The sequence below is a fragment of the Chroicocephalus ridibundus genome, chromosome 2, assembly GCF_963924245.1.
Source record: "Chroicocephalus ridibundus chromosome 2, bChrRid1.1, whole genome shotgun sequence".
NCBI classification, from domain to species: domain Eukaryota; kingdom Metazoa; phylum Chordata; class Aves; order Charadriiformes; family Laridae; genus Chroicocephalus; species Chroicocephalus ridibundus.
This window is the reverse complement of record NC_086285.1, coordinates 49,038,503-49,059,602: the sequence shown is the minus strand read 5'-3', so window position 1 is coordinate 49,059,602 and position 21,100 is coordinate 49,038,503. Positions and strand designations below refer to the sequence as shown.

Here is a 21,100-nt window from a genome sequence, read left to right as displayed (position 1 = left end):
GGTTTGCAAACTGATAGAGCAACCCACAGAATGCTTTAGATGCTGTATATGTATGAACTATGAATTCAAAAGGTCCTACAGACACAATGTTGATGAGACATTTCTACATAATACACTTATCTGTCTTTCTCAATAAAGGTTTTAGTGGTTAATATGTATTGTGACTAATGCATATTAAATTAATGTGTTTCTATTGTTCTGACAACTCATTTCTAACAACATAGCTTGTACAATTTAGCAAGTATGATATATCATTCTGATTTTAGTCATTGACACTGAGATGGTAAACTTCTGTAGTTGTCATCATAAGCTTTGTGATATACATTTACTTGTATTAAGTTTGCCAATTTTCTTTGATAACATGTTTTCCTGAAACATCCTAAAATTTAATTTAATCTTTTTCGTAGTGCAAGTATAATCTTGTTCTGGCTGCAAAAGAAGAAAGCAAAGGACTCATAGAGGATCAGGAAAAGAAGATTGAAGAACTGAGGGAAGCCTTAGAGAGAAAACAAATAGCTGATAACATTGAGGTAAAAACAATAATGTTGATATATTGTGACTATTTGTTCACCGGGTGAATTGGATGTGGTTTTGCTTAAAATTCTTGTGTAAAACCTAACCTCATTTTTGTTCAAACTAAAGCTAGTTAAGCTGTTCTTAAAGGAATTTTTCATGGGATACCTGACAAATTCTGTTAAATTATCACATTAGTTGACATAAATATTTTATAAGCTACTTCATAAAAACCTATGCTAAAAGCCTGATTTAATTTTGTTAAGGCCACTAAGGAGTCATCAGCTGAATTTAGTGGCAACATTAGGTGATGCAGCTGAGAAATTAAAATAGGTAGAAGAATACATCATGTTTAATATTATCTCTTGCCCCACTGCTACTATATTCAGTAACATCTTTTCTTTCCTCATAATTTTAACTAAAAGCTCCACCTGCTGGAAACAGGTCTAGGATGCGTGGTTGATTCAACAGTGGTTTTGCTTTTTAAAATTGTATTTTTTTAAAAACTTTCTTTCCTGTTACTGCTCTCACCATTATTTTGATGAACACGCCTGTCAGTTAAAACCACCAGCCTCTCCTTACAAGCAATTTCTACAAGATCATCTGTCATATTACATATGCTTAGTCCAATCATATAGCACCAAACAAGTCTTCCAGGGTAGTGTTTGCTTCTCAAAAAACTATTCTTAAATAGATTTCCACTGTGTTTAGTAAACAGACTATCTTCATTAATAAGCATATCTAAATTTGACATTCTGAAATCCTAAACTGAGTTGCCTGCCAAATCTCAGGTTTTGGGGAGGGTTTTGTGGTGTTTTGTTTTTTTTTAAACTGAAGTAACAATTCTTATTACGTTGTTATCCTTGGGTGTATCCAGATCCTGATAAAATCATAGTGTTTCTCCTTCTTTGGCATGGTGTATCAGTTACAAATTTCCTTCATGCTTTCTTGACTGGACAAGAACTACTAATCCAAGGTTGGCATTTAAAATACTAAGTACTGTTTCTCCTTCTAGGTCAACACACCTTGTGTAAGTATGATGCCTTATCATACTAGAGTATAGATTCTAGAATAAATCCAGAGATCTACAGAATAGCAGTGCGCTAAAACTGTGGTCACTAACTCAGCATGGATTAAAATCTGTACATTCTTTTCCATTTTCTTTTTTAAAGAATCGTATCTTTTTTAAGTGTACATTGTACTTTCAAACAGTGGTTGATTCCAAACATCTTCCACAAGTATCTTAACTGTAACTATACTGTAGGAAAGTTTTTGTTCTGCAACCAAGACAACGGATATGGAAAACGTGCTAAAATAAAAAACTTAGAGATGAATGCTTGCTACAATTCATGATGAAAAAGTGGAGGGAAAAGGGAGATGATTGTAGCTGTCAGCAAACCTGGCAACAATGACAAAACATCTTGAAACAACTGCTGTAGAGTAATAACTTTAACATATCTTTCTTTATTCATCCAATGACTTAAAATAGAGAGATCTTCTGTGTGAAGACTTGCATCATACCACTGAGCAGCTGATAAGACTGACAGAGGCCTCTAAGAAACATGATTCATTGCTTCAGTGCGCGCAGGAAGATATAATGAAGAAAGAAGCTCTAATCCAGGAACTCAGGGAACAGGTAAAGTAAAGAAATTATTCTTCTCAATTGCAGCTTCTGAAAAAGGTTTTACTTGCGTTTTTAGAGCATCTTGTATGCAGTACTCTTGGTGAAGAGCAGTGCTCCTTCCTGTAAAAGCAAAGTAGTAGCTCAAAAGCTTCTGAACAAAGGTTAGATAACCCTTAAAAGCTTTGGAAATGGTGTCTAGAGATCACAAAAATGTTTATTCTGAGAGCAGAGGAAAACTATCAGTACCCAAGGTTATAAGCACTGTAAACCTAGGCAATTACTTTTTTCCTCTGCTTAACACTCATCCACAAACTAATGGAGATAATTGTTGAGCTCCATAAATTATGCAGTCTAGGTGTTATTTGGAGCTTTTGCAGACCAAATAGCTGTTTTAAGCCTTTGTCCAAATTTTAGCTTTTGTTGTCACAACTGTCATAGTGCAATGTAATATGTTTGTGTTGGCAAAAACTCTAATAAGGATAAGTTATTTTGAAAAGAAGAGTCCTTTTGTCATGTTAGCATATTCCCTTTGAGGAAACTGACTAAATCTATACCAGTAAATTTTTAGCTTGTATCAAATTATGTTTTGATCAGTAATGTTTGCCAGCAAAGTTCATACTAGTTTTTGTGTGCTGGCAAGCCCTTTGAAAGGTAGATTGTGTTAGCAAGGCAAAAAAATCAAATACCAACAATAAAAACAAAATACAGATTAACTACACAGTACGCAGTATATAGTGTATATATGCTTTCAAAAAATGCTGTTACATGCAACTGTTGAATGATTAACAGTTATTAGGTAAATATAGAAAACAATTACGAAAGTGAAGCCTAAGGTAATCTAAAATAATGTGGTGTACTTAAGCTTGCAGATCTGGCCGCTGTTTTCTCTAATATTTTATGTGTATTATGGCCTAATTTAATTCTAATTGGTGTTTCAAATAGTTGGACAAAATGACAGAAGAAATGGAGAAGAGGAAGAATGAATATGAACTAAAAATGAAGCAAATAGATTGCTTTGTGGACTCATCTTCAGTAACATTTCCTCAGGTATGGCGTTTGTGAGAGAAACACTTTCATTGTAATGATTGTTAGAACTCATTGAAAGGGACTAATAAACTTTACAGCATAGTTGCAGGCTGGGACCAGAAATGACAGTGTACTGAGAATGGTCAAATCCCATTCACCACGTTTGTAACTTAAATGTATTATTGTTGATCTGTCTGCCCAGAATTTATTAACATTTATTAACGCCTTCCATTAAGTATTAAAACATGTAACCAATACATAGGGGAAATAGTTCTTTACTAATAGTTTGTGGGGTTTGTTTCTTTTAACTTACCAGTGTCCAAAAACTCCCCCGAAATTTGATGTGAATTTGGCAAAGCTCTTGGAAACTCATGAGCAAGAAATAGCTGATCGGAGGGCTTCTGCAATAAATCTGGAGCACCTTGTACATGAACTGAATGAAGAACGAAGAGCTAAAAATGATGAAATCCTAAGGCTGAAGGTACCATATATGAGTTAATCTCTACAGGCAATTTGTAAGGTTAAAATAAGACAGAATACAGAGTTCAGATTTTTAATGAGCTGTGCTCAGTAGCCTGTCCATTAAAGCAGGAGCAGGAGGCAGTTCTTGGTCTTCTCTTTACCTAGGCTGGTAACAAATAGTGACAACTTGCTTGAGATGTCCATATATCACGTTTTCCCAAGGACTGAGTTGTTTCGTGTTCATGAATATCAAATAGTAACAACATTTTTGCTGATGAAACTGTTCTGACTTATTCTAAATCAAGTTTCTAATGAAACTGTAAGTGGAAGGGTGATGCAGATCTCTGCCAGAGAACTGTGCTTGTTTTCTGGCAAATAGTTTTGTCTTCTATTTCACTCAAAACCATGTTCAACTGGAAATAAAAACAGGAACTGCAATTTGGTCTTCAAATAAAATGTTTCCAATTTTACTTACTTAGGACCAATTAAATGAGTTGGATAACTTGCGTCTGGAAATGCAGATATTGGTGGAGAACAACAGGAACTTACAGAGCCTTGTAGAAGCTCAAAGAATAAGCAAGAACAGGTAAAGTAAAATAAAACAAGAAGAACTTGTCTTAACCTGAAGCAATTAAGTAAGATAAATTTACAGTTTTTATTTGAAATACAATCTTACATATTGTTTATATAATTAGAGACTGACTCAGCCTTTTCTCTGAAAATTGTTTAGTGGCTTGTAAACTTCATTGTCTTTAAATCACAAATTCTTAAATACAACAAAGTCTTATACAGGAAATGGAAATAGAATGTAGAATAATTACATGCATAGCCCTTTCAGTATATTATCACTTGTGCAGTTATGGATTCAATAGATAGGAAATGTCCAAATGAATTCAACACAAGTTTTAACATAGAAATAAATGGAACCAGTTCTCCATCTTGTTGTTTTTGAGGGTAAGAAATGAACTTCTTCTGAAAAGGTGGTGCACTGCTGCGTGCCTCAGATTGGAGATATTCTGAGGTTTCAAACTGTAATCTGTACAGCTTAGTTTTGGGCAAAATATTTTGGTTTGTGGCTTACCTTTTTTGTTTTTTCTTTGTTTTCAATTTTGTAAAGAATTAAATCTGCTGGTTTACATCTTCTGAAAAGAAATCTTAACTGGTAGCAAGTAATTCTGTTGATATATATTTAATGACCATTCATTTTTAAGGGGCAATTTAGTAAACGGTAACTTAATGCTAGGTAGGAGGTTTTTTACCTATAAATTTTTTTTTTACCTATTAAATCTATCAAAAAATACTTTTCAGAATTTTTAGCTCTGTTCAATGAAGTATCAGTATTGTCAGTTTTAGAACTGACTTTTTGGTAAGATAAGTATTTAACATAAAAGACCACTATTAAATTTGCAAAATTAAGTATTTCAGATGCTGAAATTGCAGTTATCCAATTTGTCCTTGCATCATATGTATTGTGCAGTAGTCTTCAATTATGAAGGTATTCATTTGTGGAAAACATTCTGTGCACAAGGTGAAGCAGATCAGGCAGGATATTGGATGATGATGTTGTCTCTAGGGCCTTCTGCTTAGTTTGCAACAGACACTTGAAAGTCTGTTGTGAATTGAAATGGGAATCACAGAAAAACAAGAAGTGGATACTTCACCGTGGAAAACTGGGTTCTGTGGCATTGTTTTTCACAGTTTATGGAGGAGGTTACTTGGACACAATTTTTCACAAAAAAGCATTACTTTTCTGTTCCTCGCTTCCTGGATTCCTGACTTGGGACTTTGAGTTATAATTTTAATAAGCATTAACAATTCCCAGCTGCTGTTAGTTGATGAGAGTTGTGGTTTGAATACACCAAAGGCTAATAGTTTATTGCGTGCTCTCTGCAAAAGCAGGCTTAGGTATCTGAGGTGGGGATATTCACACCAGACACATGCCTTGTACATTACGGGAGCAGCTGATAGCAGCAGGTAGAAGTTATCTTTTGTGTGGCCCGGTGTTAGAGAGCAAGATGATTTGATCATTGGTGTTACATGTGACAAGTAGATGGGATGTGAGGATCTTGGACTGCATTGGCACATGTATGAGAACACAAGGTGAGACCAAGTGCTCTTTTGGTATTTAGGGTTAGGGCAGGGAAGAGCAAGCTGTAGAGAAAGGGTCAGCCTTCACCTCTGTAACGCTAAGCTGGAGCAGGCTCAGGTCACTACTTTGGAGCTGGTACAGGGTGATCGGTAGTAGAATTTGAAAGGCTCAAGCATAACTAAACCATCCTAAACTTGGAGGTTTTAAAGTTCATTCAAGTATCCACTGAGAATCACAGAATCTTCATGGTTGGAAAGGACCCTTAAGATCGAGTCCAACCAAACAACCTACAATCTCTGCCACTAGAGCATGCCCTGAAATGCCAAATCTAGATGTTTCTTAAATACCTCTAGGGATGGTGACTCAACCACCTCCCTGGGCAGGCTGTTCCAGTGCCTGACCACTCTTTCAGTAAAGTAATTCTTCCTAATATCTAATCTAAACCTCCCCTACCACAGCTTCAGACCACTTCCTCTGGTCCTGTCATTGTTCACCTGGGAGAAGAGGCCAACACACACCTCTGTCCAACCTCCTTTCAGGTAGTTGTAGAGGGCAATGAGGTCTCCCCTCAGCCTCCTCTTCTCCAAGCTAAACATGCCCAGCCCCCTCAGCCTCTCCTCATATGACCTGGTCTCCAGACCCCTCACCAGCCTGGTAGCTCTCCTCTGGACACGCTCCAGCACCTCAGTGTCCCTCCTGTACAGCGGGGCCCAGAACTGAACACAGTACTCGAGGTGAGGGCTCACCAGTGCCGAGTACAGAGGCACGATCACTTCCCCGCTCCTGCTGGCCACGCTATTCCTGATACAAGCCAGAATGCTGTTGGCCTTCTTGGCCACCTGGGCACACTGCTGGCTCATGTTAAGCTGGCCGTCCACCAGCACCCCCAGGTCCTTTTCTGCCGGGCAGCTTTCCAGCCACTCTTCCCCAAGCCTGTAGCGTTGCCCGGGGTTGTTGTGACCAAAATGCAGGACCCGGCACTTGGCCTTATTAAACCTCATACAGTTGGCCTCGGCCTGTCGATCCAGCCTGTCCAGGTCCCTCTGTAGAGCCTTCCTACCCTCAAGCAGATCGACACTCCCACCTAGTTTGGTGTCATCTGCAAACTTACTGAGGGTGCACTCAATGCCCTCATCCAGATCATTGATAAAGATATTAAACAAAACTGGCCCCAAAACTGAGCCCTGAGGGACGCCACTGGTGACCAGCCGCCAAGAGGATTTCACCCCATTAATCACAACTCTCTGGGCACCATCCAGCCAGTTTTTAGCCCAGCGAAGAGTACACTTGTCTATGCCATGATTCGCCAGCTTCTCCAGGAGAATGCTGTGGGGTGCGGTGTCAAAGGCCTTATCAAAGTCCAGATAGACAATGTCCACAGCCTTCCCCACATCCAGAAGGCAGGTCACATGGTCATAGAAAGAGATCAGGTTGGTTAAGCAGGACCTCCCCTTCCTAAACCCAGGCTGGCTGGCCCTGATCCCTTGGCTGCCCTGCACTTGCCGTGAGAGCTCACTCAAGATGATCCTCTCCATGATCTTCCCTGGTACCAAGGTCAGGCTGACAGGCCTGTAGTTCCCCGGATCCTCTATCCGACCCTTCTTGTAGATGGGCGTCACATTAGCCACCCTCCAGTCATCTGGCACCTGCCCTGTTGACCAGGATTGTTGATAAATGGAGAGAGGCTTGGTGAGCTCTCCCACCAGCTTCCTGAGTACTCTTGGGTGAATCCCATCCGGCCCCGTAGACTTATGTACGTCTAGGTGCAGAAGCAGATCATTGACTACTTCCTTCTGGATTATGGGTGGGTTGTTCTGCTCTCCATCCTTATCTTCCAGCTCAGGAGGCTGAGCACCCTGGGGATAGCTGGTCTGACTATTGAAGATGGAGGCAAAGAAAGCATTAAGTATCTCGGCCTTCTCCTCGTCATTGGTTGCAACTTTCCCCCCAGCATCCAGTAAGGGATGGAGATTCTCCCTGGCTTTCTTTTTGTTGATGTATTTATAAAAGTTTTTTTGTTGTCCTTGATGTTAGTGGACTGCTGCAGTTTTATCCAACCATTTGTAAACTGGATGAATTTGGGTGGATTTTGGAAGTGGGCGGTACCGAAATTTAACAATGAAAATATATGATTTCTATTTTAGTTCTCAGTTTTTAGATGTTTTAAGCTGGCATTTAATTAACGTTAACAAAAAACCCACCCGCACCTACACATACCCTCTGACTGAGGCTGTTTACACCAGATATAAAAAAATAAATCACCCTAGCTAGGTATGTTGGCAAAGACTAAGTTACTGAAAATAGCTATCTTTTATAATTGCATAAAATTACAATAACTGTTAATCAATTAAGTTCTTGCCTTATGGCACACCGTAAGAATGAAGTGGTCTCAGTCATGTGTTGGTTTGGGGATTATTTTAATTTTACGGTGTTTACTCGTCTCCATCTAATATTTATTAAAAACTAACAAGTTTCCAAGTCTTCTGAATATAAAAAATCTTTTAATTCTTAACTTGCCAAGACCACTGAGCAACGATCTTGTAGGAAGGAGTTGCTTTCTGCAGTCTGTATGCACATGAACGTCATGAATTAATAAAATACCTCAATCCCGAAGATGTCTAATACACAGTTGCATTGTTACTACATTTTTAATTGTTTTCTTTGAAACATCAGTTTCTCTGTACTCTAACAAAGAAAAATGTGATGTTATTGGAATATAAAACTTCAAACCCTTCCAGAGTTGTTTCATGGTGTTTCGTATTTGAGTACAAACATGTATCAAGACAGCAACACACACTTACTGTTTTAATCTGGATAAGGTGTTGTTTTTACAACTGGCTTCCTCTGTGATAAACTTTCCTCATTCTTGGATTTCCTAGTGACCAGAAACTTCCTGATGTTCAGTATCTCAAAGAGAAAGAGGAGGAGATTGCTGAAGAACGATTCGCTAAGGTATACATCAGTTGTGGTTTACCTTCTGTGAAGTTTTAACATGTCTTCTTCTATTTCATGGCAGTGAAACAAACACTGATTTCTAGTGAATTCTAATAAACACAGAGTCTGATGCTTCTATCTTGGTCTAACGCCGATGAACTGGGCGTCAGATTGCACAATAAGCAAAACCAGATTCAGATCACTAATCTGAAGATCCATCTCTGCAGAGCTGGAAAGTGAGGATTGTGTCACTTGCTATACCCAGCGCTCTGCCCAAGGGAAGTGAATGTCACAGCAGACGTCGCCATGGATCTGCCAGACAGAAGAACCCCCTCTTAAAGCTCTGCTTGTATGAACGGGCAGATATTGCTGTGGGCCACTTGTGCTGGCATGAAGTTGGCAATATGTGCATATAGCAAAGACATGAACTTACTAGACAGTACCATGATTTTGGTAGGATCTGGAATGAGATACACATCATCAGTTGTGACAAATAATTTTAAATATATGTATATTAAACATTAAGAATGTCACTAATATTTTTGAACTTTTACAGAATAGAGCAATGGAGGAGATGCTGAAAATCAAAGCAGAGTAAGTTTAAATATTTTTCATTCAACTGGAGACTCGTATTAAGCTTATTAATACCAAAAAGGTGTATTTAAGCAATAAAAGTCCAAGATCTGGAACTATAAAAGATGTAGTTTGGAAATGTTTACACTTCTGCAGGACATATTGAGTTCTTACTCTTTCTCATCAGTAGGTGGTAGTATCACCTATTACTACATTTTCTAAAAGTAGTATTATATCAGGAAAATACCCTGAAATAGGTGGAACCATAGAAAAACTTAAATTGGAAGAGATGTTCTGAATTGTTTAAAATTGTCTATACCATAGGGCTTTTGTTTTTCTTTTATATGCAGTCAATTCTAAGCATGTTCATTTTCAAATGAAATTGAAATACTACTGTTCATTTCTTTATTGATACTGTAAATCTTTTCAGTCTCATTCTTTGCTCTTTTATGTTATTTTTTTTGTGCTTCAGCTTGTATAATGAAAATTGTTTATTATTAGAGGATTCCTAGATTGTTTGCATTATTGTGCAAGTAGTCCTAGAAATTCAAGTGTTTCGCACCTTGGATGGGTAGTAGTCAAGAAATAAAATACTGAATTAGTAGATAAACATCGGTTTGAAAATGCTACCCCTGTTATTCTTTTCCGAATCTGTATTGCTTCAGGATTCATAGTGGCTGAATATCCTAATATTTGACTTATTTACATTTCATGGAATGCTTTCTATGTAAATAACTTATCTTCATCCTTGTAAGTTTTACGAACATGGTCATTTCAAAAGTAACTAATACTAAATTTTCCAGAAGCCCTAGTCTTTATTAGGGGTTCCTTTGCTATTTGGTGCCTTGAGTTTTCATACCTGTCTGGCCTCTGAAATAGGCTTTATAGTGGTGTTAGTCTCATACAAACAAATAACATACACAGAGGAAAGGGATTCTTTTGTCATCAAGAAAATGTCTTGACAAATGCAGCAAGTGAATACTGTTTTCATACAGCAGGTCTTAAACACCAGGCTTCAGTGAAACAAAACTGATGACAAAAACATTTTAATTTATGCAATATTTGAACAGATATGCAAAATCACTAAAGTTCATATAATCAGTAGACGGGCTGCTAATTTTGATGGTGTGGTTTCATATTCTGTGAGCCTGATAGAATCAAAACACTGTCAGCAGACAAGATGTCTGTCTAAAATGGTGGTCGTTCTGTTACCAGGCCAAACAAGCTCAGACCATCTCTGAGCTGTTCAGAAATGCTTCTGAGCAACAAGGCTATTGGGGAAAAGCCATATGCAAACAAGCAATTTAGGGGAAACTTGAAGAGCAACGAAGTTCATCTGGCAAATTTACATGCCTTAAATGAATTCTTAGTGTTCTTGCTGGTGAAGCTTCTGTTTTCTTTCATGAGCGGACTTGTATGGAAACAGCATACTTCCCAAATTGAAGAGCATCTCCAAAACACCGATTAGTGACGTGATTGTATCAAACTCAAGATCTGTGAAGCAGAATGCAATTTTTCCTTATGTTAGCGCTGAGTTCTAGGGAAAATAAATTGTCTTAAAAGGATATTTTTAGAAGAGGCTTCCTACATGTCCAAGGATGACGTACTAATTCAGCTTTATGCCATTTATGTTGTTTTTTAATATTATATGATGCTTTTATATTGGCAGATTAGAAGACACCAAAAATACCCTCAAAATCAAAGAGAATATTTGTCTTGAAATGACTCTGGAGATGGAACGGACAAGAGCTTTGGAGATGAAAGCATTTCATGAAAAAGAAGAAATTAGATCAAAACTGGAGGAAACATATGAAGAGAGAGACAGAATTGGAAAGGTTCTATATGGTTTTTTTTTTTATTGTCTTTACACTAGAATCTTATTCAGTGGAGGTAGAGCTGCTGCTAATTGGACAACATTCTGAATTAATTAGCAATCAACAACTGCCACTGAAAATGTTTTGTCTTGCAGTTTAGTTGTACTTGTAATGCTGTTTCCTGCACTAGTGGAACTCTGGGTACGGAAATCACTGTTGCAATTCATAATACAAATCGAATGGTGCTTTTGCCCTTTAGAGGAATCTTAATGTAGTACCTAAGGAGACCTAAGACAAATAAGTATTTCCTGAATGAACCAACTCTTGCATCATATGTTACAACAAACTGAAATGTTAGTATCTTAATGGTTCTAAAGAAGCTATTTCTTCTGAAAAGAGAAGGAGGGGCTACAGTTAAGATGTACGCAATGCATTTATTAATTACAGGAAATGGACTTGCTAAGGAAGCAAGTTGACTTTCTTGCTGAGGAGAATGGGAAATTGCTTGGTCATCAAAACCTAAACCAGAAGATTCAGTATCTTGTGAAACTTAAGAAAGATTACGCTAAACTTACAGAGGTAAGTTGCAGAGCAGAATACAGATGAAGTAATGGCCTGACATAGGAGATAAGCTTTGATAATGAGACCTAAAATTCTTGCTTTTCTGTTGGAAAGTAACAGATATCTCGTATTTTATGCAGTTGTGTAGGTCATGGCTGGTCTGTCTCCTCACAGGCCCCAGGGAAGAATCACCCCATTTTAGTGTATAAAACACTTTTCCTTGAAACTTTTGTACCTTGCCAAGAAAAAGCTTTCTTACTGGGAAAACACCTGGATTTTTGTTTCCTTTTGTGTTTCCATTCAGGTTCCTACCTCTTCTGAAATGGTATGTTTTCCCCCAGAGCCAAATTTTAAAAAGCACTATTTCTTTGTGATTTTTTTTTTTTTAGCTTAACATAGGGTGTTTTTACTGGGTTAAAATCAATTTAGAAATATGAAAGAAGTTTCCTTAATATGAAAGAAGTAGTCCTTAATACCCCCGTGTTTTTTCTGTTTTACAGGAGACTGAAAAACTGCGAGTTGAAAATGCTTTTTTGAAAGAATCAAAAAAATGTGATGCGTGTAGACTATAATGTTATAATGACACAAACAAAACTGCAGAGCCATATTTTTAAAGTCTACAGAATAAGTAAAAGCCAGTCGTCAAACTTGACTTTTGCTATGTTCCTAGAGTAATCGAGTATTTTAGTTCCTGGATTTTATGCTGATAATAACTTTTAGTGAAGAATTTTTATGCCAGCTAAGTAGGCAGCTTTCAATGACATTTTAACACCTTCCTATAATTTTTCAAAAACTGATTTTGTGTAGGTGCTGGAAGATATTTCCTTAAACTTTTGTACCTTGTCAAGGAAAAATTTCTCATTGGGAACACACCTGGATTTTTGTTTCCTTTTGTACTTTTATTCAGGTTCCTACCTCTTCTGAAATGCCACATTTTCCACCAGAGCCAAATTTTAAAAAGCACAATTTCTTTGTGGTGTTTTTTTTTTTTTTAGCTAAACACAGGATATTTTTACTGGTTTAAAATGAATTTTTCAAATTTATTAACTATTAATACTTATGAGTTGCTTAAAAATTGTCATATTGAAGTTGGTTCAATAAAGCATAAATGTGAATTTAGTAATAGACTTGTAAATACTACTATAAATATCTTTTGCCTTTGTATTCTTTTCTTTCTCTATTTGAAATTAAAATGCTTTTTAAACATTTTTCCCCAGTGTAAACTTCAAGCAGACTTCTATATTTTCATTGCAGGAAGTTCTTTTGAAGTGTTTTGCAACCATTTCCTTATCAAACAAAAGTTAGAAATGTTAAGAAACAAGATGTGAAAATATGCAGAACACTTTAGGGAGTATAGCATAAGTTCATTTAATCGCACTTAAGATTTATTGCAAATAACTGAAACTTTTATTAGTGGAACACAGAACATTTTTATATTTTTATATACCAGTATCAAATGCTTGTTGTGTTTAGCTTTTTTTTTTCTACAGTCATTCTAATTTTGGCTACTTTGTACGATACTGCTTTTGCCCACAAGCAGTGGGGCAAAAGGGAATGAAGAGGAAGACGCATGTCAAGTAAAGGGCCAAGATACCTAGTTGGGGCTCTTTGGTGTTTGAGGGAAAGAAGAATTTCCCCCAGCTTATCTATGAATTTTAAAGTTGCTTAATCCTGCATGTTTGTTTCCACTTGAACTTTGATGTGGAGTAGAAAAGTAAAACAAATGACCTTAATCAGGGGAGGTTTGTTTTTCTGTTGGCAAGTAATAATAGAGATCAGAAATAACTAATGATCATTACTAGCAATCTTAAGGGGTTTGTCTTGGACCACAAAGCTGTTGTCTCGTGTGGCTTTTGTTGTTGTTGTTCTGGGTTTACAAATGCTCCTTAGAGCACCTCTCTGTCTTACCTGACTTTCCTGGACTGTTTCCATGCAGGCAGGGTTTTCTACCCCTCCCTGGATGTGGAGGCATGGTCCCTGCTCTATGTCCCTGAGCCTTTCTCTGTGTTGTACGTCTACCATCGGAGTTATATCGTTCTTGTACTCTCTTTTTTTTTAAATAAAGTCTTTGTATATAAATGAAGATTGCACATGTGCATTTTTCTTTCCCCTTTAGCAACACTTCAGTAATGGCTTCAAACTGGCTGAGGGTAGATTTAGATTACACATTTGGAAGAAATTCTTTCCTGTGAGGGTGGTGAGGCACTGGAACAGGTTGCCCAGAGAAGCTGTGAATGCCCCATCCCTGGAAGCGTTCAAGGCCAGGCTGGATGGGGCTTTGAACAGCCTGGTCTAGTGGGAGGTGTCCCTGCCCATGGCAGGGGAGTTGGAACTAGGTGGTTCCCTTCCAACCCGAACCATCCCGTGATTCCATGAACGCGCCCCGCCTCGCCCGCCCTCTCCCTCCCCACCCGTCCCGGCGCAGGGGCGGTGCCACCTGGGGCCGCGCCCCGGAAGGCGGCTCGGCGGCGGGCTCGGAGGGGCGGCGGGCGCGACTGGGCCCGGCATGCGGGCGGGCGGCGGGGTGGCGGCCGCGGCCGCGGGGCTGCTGGGGGCGGCGGCGGCCGCCGCGGCGAAGCTGGCGCTGGGGCCGGGCGGGCAGGCGGCCGGAGGCTGGGTAAGGAAGGAGGAAGTCGGTGGAGGGAAGCGGCTGCCGCGCGGCCGGCCCCCCCCGCGCCGCCCGCCACAGGCGTTATTTAGCCGTTATACAGCCGTTAGGGCTCCGCTTCTCGTCGCAGCGTCCGTGATGGGGAGGAGACGGGCTGGTTCTTCCTGCTGCTGCTCCAGGGGTGTCCCCTGCACTCGCCTTCGGAGGGGTTTGCTGGGAAACCGGGGCGGTGCGGGAGAGCCGGGCCGTGAGTCACCTGAGGGAGCCCGGCCTGCGAGCTGCGCCAGGGCTGAGTAATGGTGGCAGTGCGGATAGACAGCAGGCTGGCAGGGGCTGGTCTGCTGGGGTGTGAAAGAGCAGAAATTCCCAAGCACGTCATGGCGACGCCTGAAACCAAACTTACCTCTGAAAACACCTTTGCAGTGGCTTTACGTCGGTTTTACTTTAAAAGCGGGGTGTTGGTACACTTGGGCATCAAGCGCTAGTTTTCAGCCCTCAGCTTTAGGCAAATAAAATCTGCTTTTCACTTGACGCTTGCTCTATTTGTGTTGTGGCAGGAGCCGGGAGGTGGAGCAGTTGATTTCCGCCGTGTGGCTCAGCTCGTCTGGCGAGCTCTCCTTGGGTGTTTGTAAGGCACGATCTTTATCCGTGTTTCTCACCTTGGGTGTTTGTAAGGCACGATCTTTATCTCAGTCCGTGTTTCTCAAACCTCGTTATGCCTAAGGTCACGCGGGACGGCTGGCCTTTCACCTCGGGCGCCCGGTGTCCTCACCAACAGAGGTCAGCTCTCGCAGAGGCACGGCTGAGGTGGAGAAGTACACAAGGTTGTGTGCGAGTGGGGAGACGCTGAGGTAGCGTACGCGTATCGTAAAAGCACATGGGGGAGACGCTCATTTAGGTATAGGGCAGGGGTGGTTATTCGTGTGGCAAATGGACATTTGGACTTGAAATCCAAAGGAGAACCCACAAGAGGAACTTGATCTGAAAAAAATCCGGCCTCGCATCAGGAAAAAAGAAAATCGACTTGTGTTGTTATTAGAGATGGTTAAAAAGGCAAAAAACTCAGTGCTCACCAATTCTGTTGATCGTTTCTGATATAGCAGGGAGAATCATAAAATTTAAATCCTGATACTCTTCCCAATCCCCTCCAAAAAGATTGCTCTCTCCACTGACAGAAAAGGAGAGCATGGAATTACTGAAAATATTGACAGTGTCTTTTCTGAATATTTTTCTCCTTTGAAATTTATAGAAATACTGCCCATTTGATGGGATTTTTTTTGGTGGGTTCTGGTTGGGTTTTTTTGAGGGTGCTATGACAAAGTGGAGCGTCATTGAGGTAGAGTGTTGCCAGCAGGTTGAGGGAGGTGATCCTTCCCCTCTGCTCAGGACTGGTGAGGCCACACCTGGAGTGATGGGTCCAGTTCGTGTCTCTCCAGTACAAAAGTGAGATGGAGCTACTGGAGAGAGTCCCTCAAAGGGACAATGAAGATGATGAAGGGACCGGAGCATCTCTCCTATTAGGAAATGCTGAGAAAGCTGGGATGGTTCAGCCTGGAGAAGAGAAGGCTCAGGATAGATCTCATCAATGTGTATAAATACCCGAAGGGAGGGTGCACAGGGGATGGAGCCAGGCTCTTTTCAGTGGTGCCCAGTGACAGGACCAGAGGCGATGAGCAGCAGCTGAAACACAGGAGGTTCCCCCTGAGCATCGTGAAATACCTTTTCACTGTGAGGGCAACCAAGCACTGGCACAGGTTGCCCAGGGAGATCGTGGAGTCTTCATCCTTGGAGATATTCAAACACTGCCTGGACACGGTCCTGGGCAACATTATCTAGGAGGTGGGGGGTTGGACTAGATGATCTCTGGAGGTCCTTCCATCCTCAACCACGCTGTGATTCTGTGATTATGTTTCTTTTTTCTGAACAAATTGGTTCTTCCAATTACTTTTTTCAGGTCCATTCTAGGTGGCAATTGTGAACTAAATTAATCAGTTTAGCTGTAAAACTAATAGTTTAAGTAAATGCCATAATCTTCTTACTAGTTTAAATTGCATAGGACTGGAAGTTTAAACGTTTTGGAGTGCTTGCTGTTTGAATCCTGCACGCTTGCTACGAAGGCATTTCTGCAGAGCAGCCACAAGGTGACGGAGATTCAGGGAGTTTTGTATTTGAGGAAGAACTACAGAAATCTGAAAATAAGTCTAAAGAGAGTGGCCATCACTTGTGCAGCATGGAAAGTGGCAGCAAATGTTAAAAGTGTATTGACGCTTCTAAGAGGTTATGACGTAGGGTAGGAGGAAGCTTAATGGCAGCACAAAGATGGATTTCCTGGGTAGAAGGACGTGTAGTAGCCTGACCAGGAGAGGGGTCATTTCACTGGAACAAAAGTTTTCCTTTACTTTCCCCTCTCCCCTGCCAAACTTCATCTAAAATGACTTCTGCCACTTCAGGAGTGATTCTGGATTATCTGAAATGTACACTGAAATTAATCTCTTGTTAGAAAAGCAATCAGAACAGTAATCCTTGACTCACTGGGCTGGCATGGCTGAGCCCTTGGCAGGGGAAGAATTTATGCTTCCCTCCTTCCTTGTGGGGAACACCTGGGGATGTTCCTGTCTTTGCGCCTGCGTGCCATTGCAATGACCACTCCTCTGCCCGGGATGCGGAGGAACTTGACCTCTCTCTGGAAAACCTTCCTTCTGGGCATATGCCACCTGTGCAGCTGGTTTCCCTGGCTCTGCAATAGAAGACGATTGGAAGAAGAACCCATGGGTTCAGGGTCACTTTTAAAGGTAGCCTAGCTGCTGTAATGGTGGGAACCAGCTTTGCTGCAGCACTGGTAGACTCATGGACCAATTCAGGTCGGTCAGGACCTTTGGGTGTCTAATCCACACTTCTGCAACAGGTTGCTCATGACCTTCTCCAGTCAAGCTTTGCATATCTCCAAGGTTGGAGAGCCCATGACCTTTGTTCCAGTGTTTGATCACCTTTGTTTTTCCTTGTATCAGATCAAAACTTCACTGGTTCCAACATTTACTTGCTGCCTCTTATATCCCAGCGCACCTCAGAGAAGAGCCTGGCTGGGCTCCATCCTCTCTACACCCTCTGGTGGGTGGTTGAAGACAGTAACAAAATCTCTTTTTCTTAAGGCTTTTTTTCCCAGCAGCATACCTTGGTAGGCTCTTGCTGATCCAGAAAAGAATATACTGAATTTAGGTGAAACACAGAGAATTGTTATCCCCTCTCATCTCTTTGTTCTCAAGTCTGCCTACCCACTAAAGGCTTATGTGGACATACACAACTGCACTGAGCAAGGGCTAAAGGGGAAGCCAGGAGGCAAACTCCATCCCACTGTGAGCCATAACACAGCAGCAGGTTTCTTCCTCAGAAGGCCAGTAGCAGCTGGGCATGGTTGTCCCTCTCTGCAGAATTTGCCACTGTGGTGGTGGGAAAGCAAAGTGCTTCACAGGTGGGAATTGTTTGGGATCATTTACTGTTGCCCTGATAAAGTTGGAGACCATTGCCATAAGCAAGGCAAAATGAGGCTGAACACCTCAACTGTCCCTCTCTGGGATGGGGTCAGCCTCAGAGAGCTTGCGCCAGCCATCGAGCAAGGTTTTTGCTTTACAGCCTTTTCCTTTTAACCTTTTGCTCGCTACATCACTTGTTTCAAAACTCCCTGTGGCCTCCCCTAGCTTGTGGTTAATAATTTCTTCTTCAGAGTGGGAGCAGAACACAGTTGGAGGTCCCCATTGATTTGGGTGGCTGGCAGGGGCCCGCAGTGCAGCTGTTCCTGCGGGGCAGATGCCACCTCTTAGCTGTGTTTGGTGGTGGCTTTGTACCTACATCTCTTGTCTGCTTCAAGATAGATCCCACCACGGACAGAGAGAAGTGACAGGCCATAAAGGCATGATCAGTATGGGCTTACACAAAGCCTGGCTGTACCTTGCCCTCGTGTGCTCCCTAAGTGTTTGCAAGAGTCAGTGATCTGCCTGTGATTTCCTCCCTTGGTGTCTTCACGTAAAGTACACGACACCTGGGGGTTAGGGAGATGGCCACAGCAACTAAAACTATGGGGTTGGGGCGAGATTGCCAATGGTGAAGGCTTTTAATGCAAAACTCTGGCCTTTTTCCAGGCTGAGGCTGTTACATGTCATGTCAGGTTGTCTAAGGACAAAGATCTTTCTTGAAAACCTGGTTGGCCTTGAAGGACCTTGAATGCAGAGGTGGTCTTGTTGCTGCTAAACACTGGAGCAGAGAGCTCTCAGTAAACCTGCCTTCCAGTGAGCATGCAAAATAAGACGTGAAGCCTCTCAGCTCTGACTTTCCTCGCAGAGGACCCTGCTCTGCCCTCGCTGTAGCAGTAAGGCAGGCCAGGTCACAGGAGGTGATGAGGACCAGTGCTTTGGGACCACACTGGTCTCAGCCCGAACTCACAACTGATGGGTCCTGGACCACATGCGGCACCAGCACGTACAGCTTCATCATTCCTCTCTGGCAGGGCTGAATTCTGCCCTTTTCCATACATCTAGCAACAGGTGAAGGGCATTTTGCTGGATTGCGTGTGCCCCACATCAAGATCTTGAGAGCTTTCTGGAGTTTGGCTTCTGGCATGGCAGCTGCTGTACACTGTCCTGGCACTTCCCAGGACTGGACTCACAGCTGGACATGCCAGGGTCACACTTCATCCAGGGCTGTTTCCTTGCTTCTCTTTCCTTCTGCAATTTTATATATTCATCCTCATGTAATAGCAGCCCACACTGTTAGGTTTTGCTCCAAAGTGCTCATGAAATAGTGAGCGTGAATGAGGGGTCAGTGAAAATACACAGGTTTTTCCCTTTCGTCCTACAGCTGCCTGTGCTGCTTCGTATCGGCTGTGTTGGCTTGGTGTTTGCGTGCAATGCCGTGATGTGGACGGTCTTTGCAAAAGCCCTGCGACTCTCCTCCTCCTCAGCCGCTGCCTCTGTGACAACGACAGCCTCCAACTTCATCTCTTCGGTGAGTAGATCCCTTCCCTGGGCGCTAAAGCCTGGAGGAGCACAGCGATGTGGAAACGGTCACACTGGACACTCATCTCCCAGTGCGACTGGCATTGCTGGCCACAGAGGGAGAGTTACAGGCAGTTGTGAAATGATTGTACTGGGCCTCAGCTGCTCTGACAGTTGTTCACAGCAGAGACTGTAGGACTTATCTGGGTGGTGCAGGAGGAAGGACGCTGGTGCCCAACGTAGTGTCTTGCAGCAGCTGTAAGGTTTACTGAGCTTTCCTAATTGCCAGCGAGAGTTGCAGCTGAGAGCTTTACTTTGTTTTACTTTTCTTTTGCAACACCTCACCTGTGACAAGCCAAAGCCACCCTAGCTGGGCGTGAAGACACACCGCCTCTAGTGACAGCAAGAGCGTTTTTGACCGGCATGTTTTTTCTGCTCACTTTCCACTCTCAGCGGCTGTCAGTCTTTGTTTCTATGCTCTGACAACTCACAGCCAGCTCGTAGTGGTGTCCAAAACTCAAGTCAGTGGTGCCCATTTTTTTATTGACTGGAGTCACCCAGTCAACTGGACATTTGGCTCACGAGAGGTGCTGGGAAGGCAGGAAAGCACATGCACATCTGCCAAAATCCTGTTCTGGGACCACAATATGGCTGTGCTTCCAGGCTGGATTGTAGAGTAGGTCATCTCCAGCATCACCTGCAGCAGCTGTTTCTCTTGGTGGTCCCAGCAGGACTTTCGTCAAGCAGGTTTTTTCCTGGGCTGGCTCTCCTAGCAGAAGTCCCTTCAGCTCTGGCAGCACAGGAGGCTTTGGGATGGCTCAGACCAACAAAGCTGTGTCTCTGTCTTTTCCTTCAGGCCATGCTGGGCAAGCTTCTCTTCGGGGAGACGTGGACGCCTCTGTGGTGGGTCGGCCTCACCGTGACGCTCTGTGGCCTCGTGCTGCTGCACACAGCTGCGCCCCAGCCAGCGTGGCTCCCAGCAGAGAAGAAGGAGGCGTGATGGCTGTCGGAGGGGGCACAGTGCCATGCTACCCCTTGCCCTGAGCCAGCCTACTTCCGGCCATGGACTTGCTAACCCTGCTTACCTGCTGATCTGCCAACTTGCAAAGTCACGCTGGCCGCATCTTTCCCGGCAGTGGTGTGGTGGCAGTGACAGCCTCAGAGGGAGCTGGTCCGCTCTGAGTCAGTATTTTGGAAATCAGGGCCAGAGGCTTATCAGCCACTCCCCCTTTTCACACCCTGCGGCTGCAGAGCTTTCCCAGTTCAGGGAAGGCTGAAAGTAAACATGGTGGCTGTAGAAGGTTCCTGTGCATCAGTACTTTTCCATAAAAGGACCCTTCCCGAAATAGAAAAGCAATCAGAAGTAGACACTGAGGGCAGATAATACTTCTTCTCTGCTGTTTCTGACTTTCCTCTCTGCCTCTTGAAATGGCCCCGTACCTGCCCTAAGGTCCTGCTGCCTGGAAGGCTGTGGAGCCTTTCATTAATTCCTTCAGCTTCCCCTGTCAGTCACATATACCTTTTAATTTGCCATTTGTATCTGTGGCCTGTAATTGCCGCTTACCCATTCCCGACATGTTACTCACTGTAAAGTTGCTGCTCTTTCCTTTAAACTTAACCAGGATGGGGTTTTAAATCACCATCCAGGGTTTGTGTAGATGAAACTGTAGTTTTGGGAGAATACAACAGGCTGCATGTGAACAGGCAGCTGCTTTCACTGAGTGTCCATGTTCAACACCCTCCCCCCGACTTGCTGAAGTTGGCAATTTTGTTAACATTTGGTAAAATGGAGTCGTAAACAATGTTTTTTTTACACCTCTGGATGATGCTGATTCCTATTTGTGTGATGTGATCAATGTGGTACCCACTCACGTGCAACATTTAGGGTCAATGGTGACTCTGTGGTCA

General features: G+C 42.3%; 2 protein-coding genes across 2 annotated transcripts in view; both read left to right on the top strand.

The window, feature by feature from the left end:
• KIF15 (kinesin family member 15) overlaps positions 1–13,660 on the top strand; it is a 40,306-nt gene extending 26,646 nt beyond the window's left edge. Inside the window, exons 26-35 of the mRNA XM_063325368.1 lie at positions 408–530; positions 2,003–2,149; positions 3,080–3,184; positions 3,480–3,644; positions 4,105–4,211; positions 8,594–8,666; positions 9,205–9,242; positions 10,891–11,056; positions 11,483–11,614; positions 12,097–13,660. Coding sequence (XP_063181438.1) covers positions 408–530; positions 2,003–2,149; positions 3,080–3,184; positions 3,480–3,644; positions 4,105–4,211; positions 8,594–8,666; positions 9,205–9,242; positions 10,891–11,056; positions 11,483–11,614; positions 12,097–12,168 — 1,128 coding nt within the window. The 3' untranslated portion in view covers positions 12,169–13,660. The remainder of the gene's footprint in view (positions 1–407; positions 531–2,002; positions 2,150–3,079; positions 3,185–3,479; positions 3,645–4,104; positions 4,212–8,593; positions 8,667–9,204; positions 9,243–10,890; positions 11,057–11,482; positions 11,615–12,096) is intronic.
• A 415-nt stretch (positions 13,661–14,075) lies between these two features.
• On the top strand, positions 14,076–21,015 carry TMEM42 (transmembrane protein 42). The gene is made up of 3 exons (XM_063325367.1): positions 14,076–14,213; positions 19,056–19,202; positions 20,049–21,015. The coding sequence occupies exons 1-3, from the start codon at positions 14,103–14,105 to the stop codon at positions 20,190–20,192; spliced, it is 402 nt and encodes a 133-aa protein (XP_063181437.1). The 5' UTR covers positions 14,076–14,102; the 3' UTR covers positions 20,193–21,015.
• The last annotated feature ends 85 nt before the right edge of the window (positions 21,016–21,100 follow it).

What these genes read in the sequence shown, in the direction of transcription:
- TMEM42 (XM_063325367.1), top strand. Translation starts at nt 14,103, where the DNA reads ATGCGGGCGGGCGGCGGGGTGGCGGCCGCGGCCGCGGGGCTGCTGGGG. An exon ending in GGCAGGCGGCCGGAGGCTGG is followed by an intron (nt 14,214 to 19,055) that starts GTAAGGAAGGAG and finishes TTCGTCCTACAG; the next exon opens with CTGCCTGTGCTGCTTCGTAT. An exon ending in CCTCCAACTTCATCTCTTCG is followed by an intron (nt 19,203 to 20,048) that starts GTGAGTAGATCC and finishes CTTTTCCTTCAG; the next exon opens with GCCATGCTGGGCAAGCTTCT.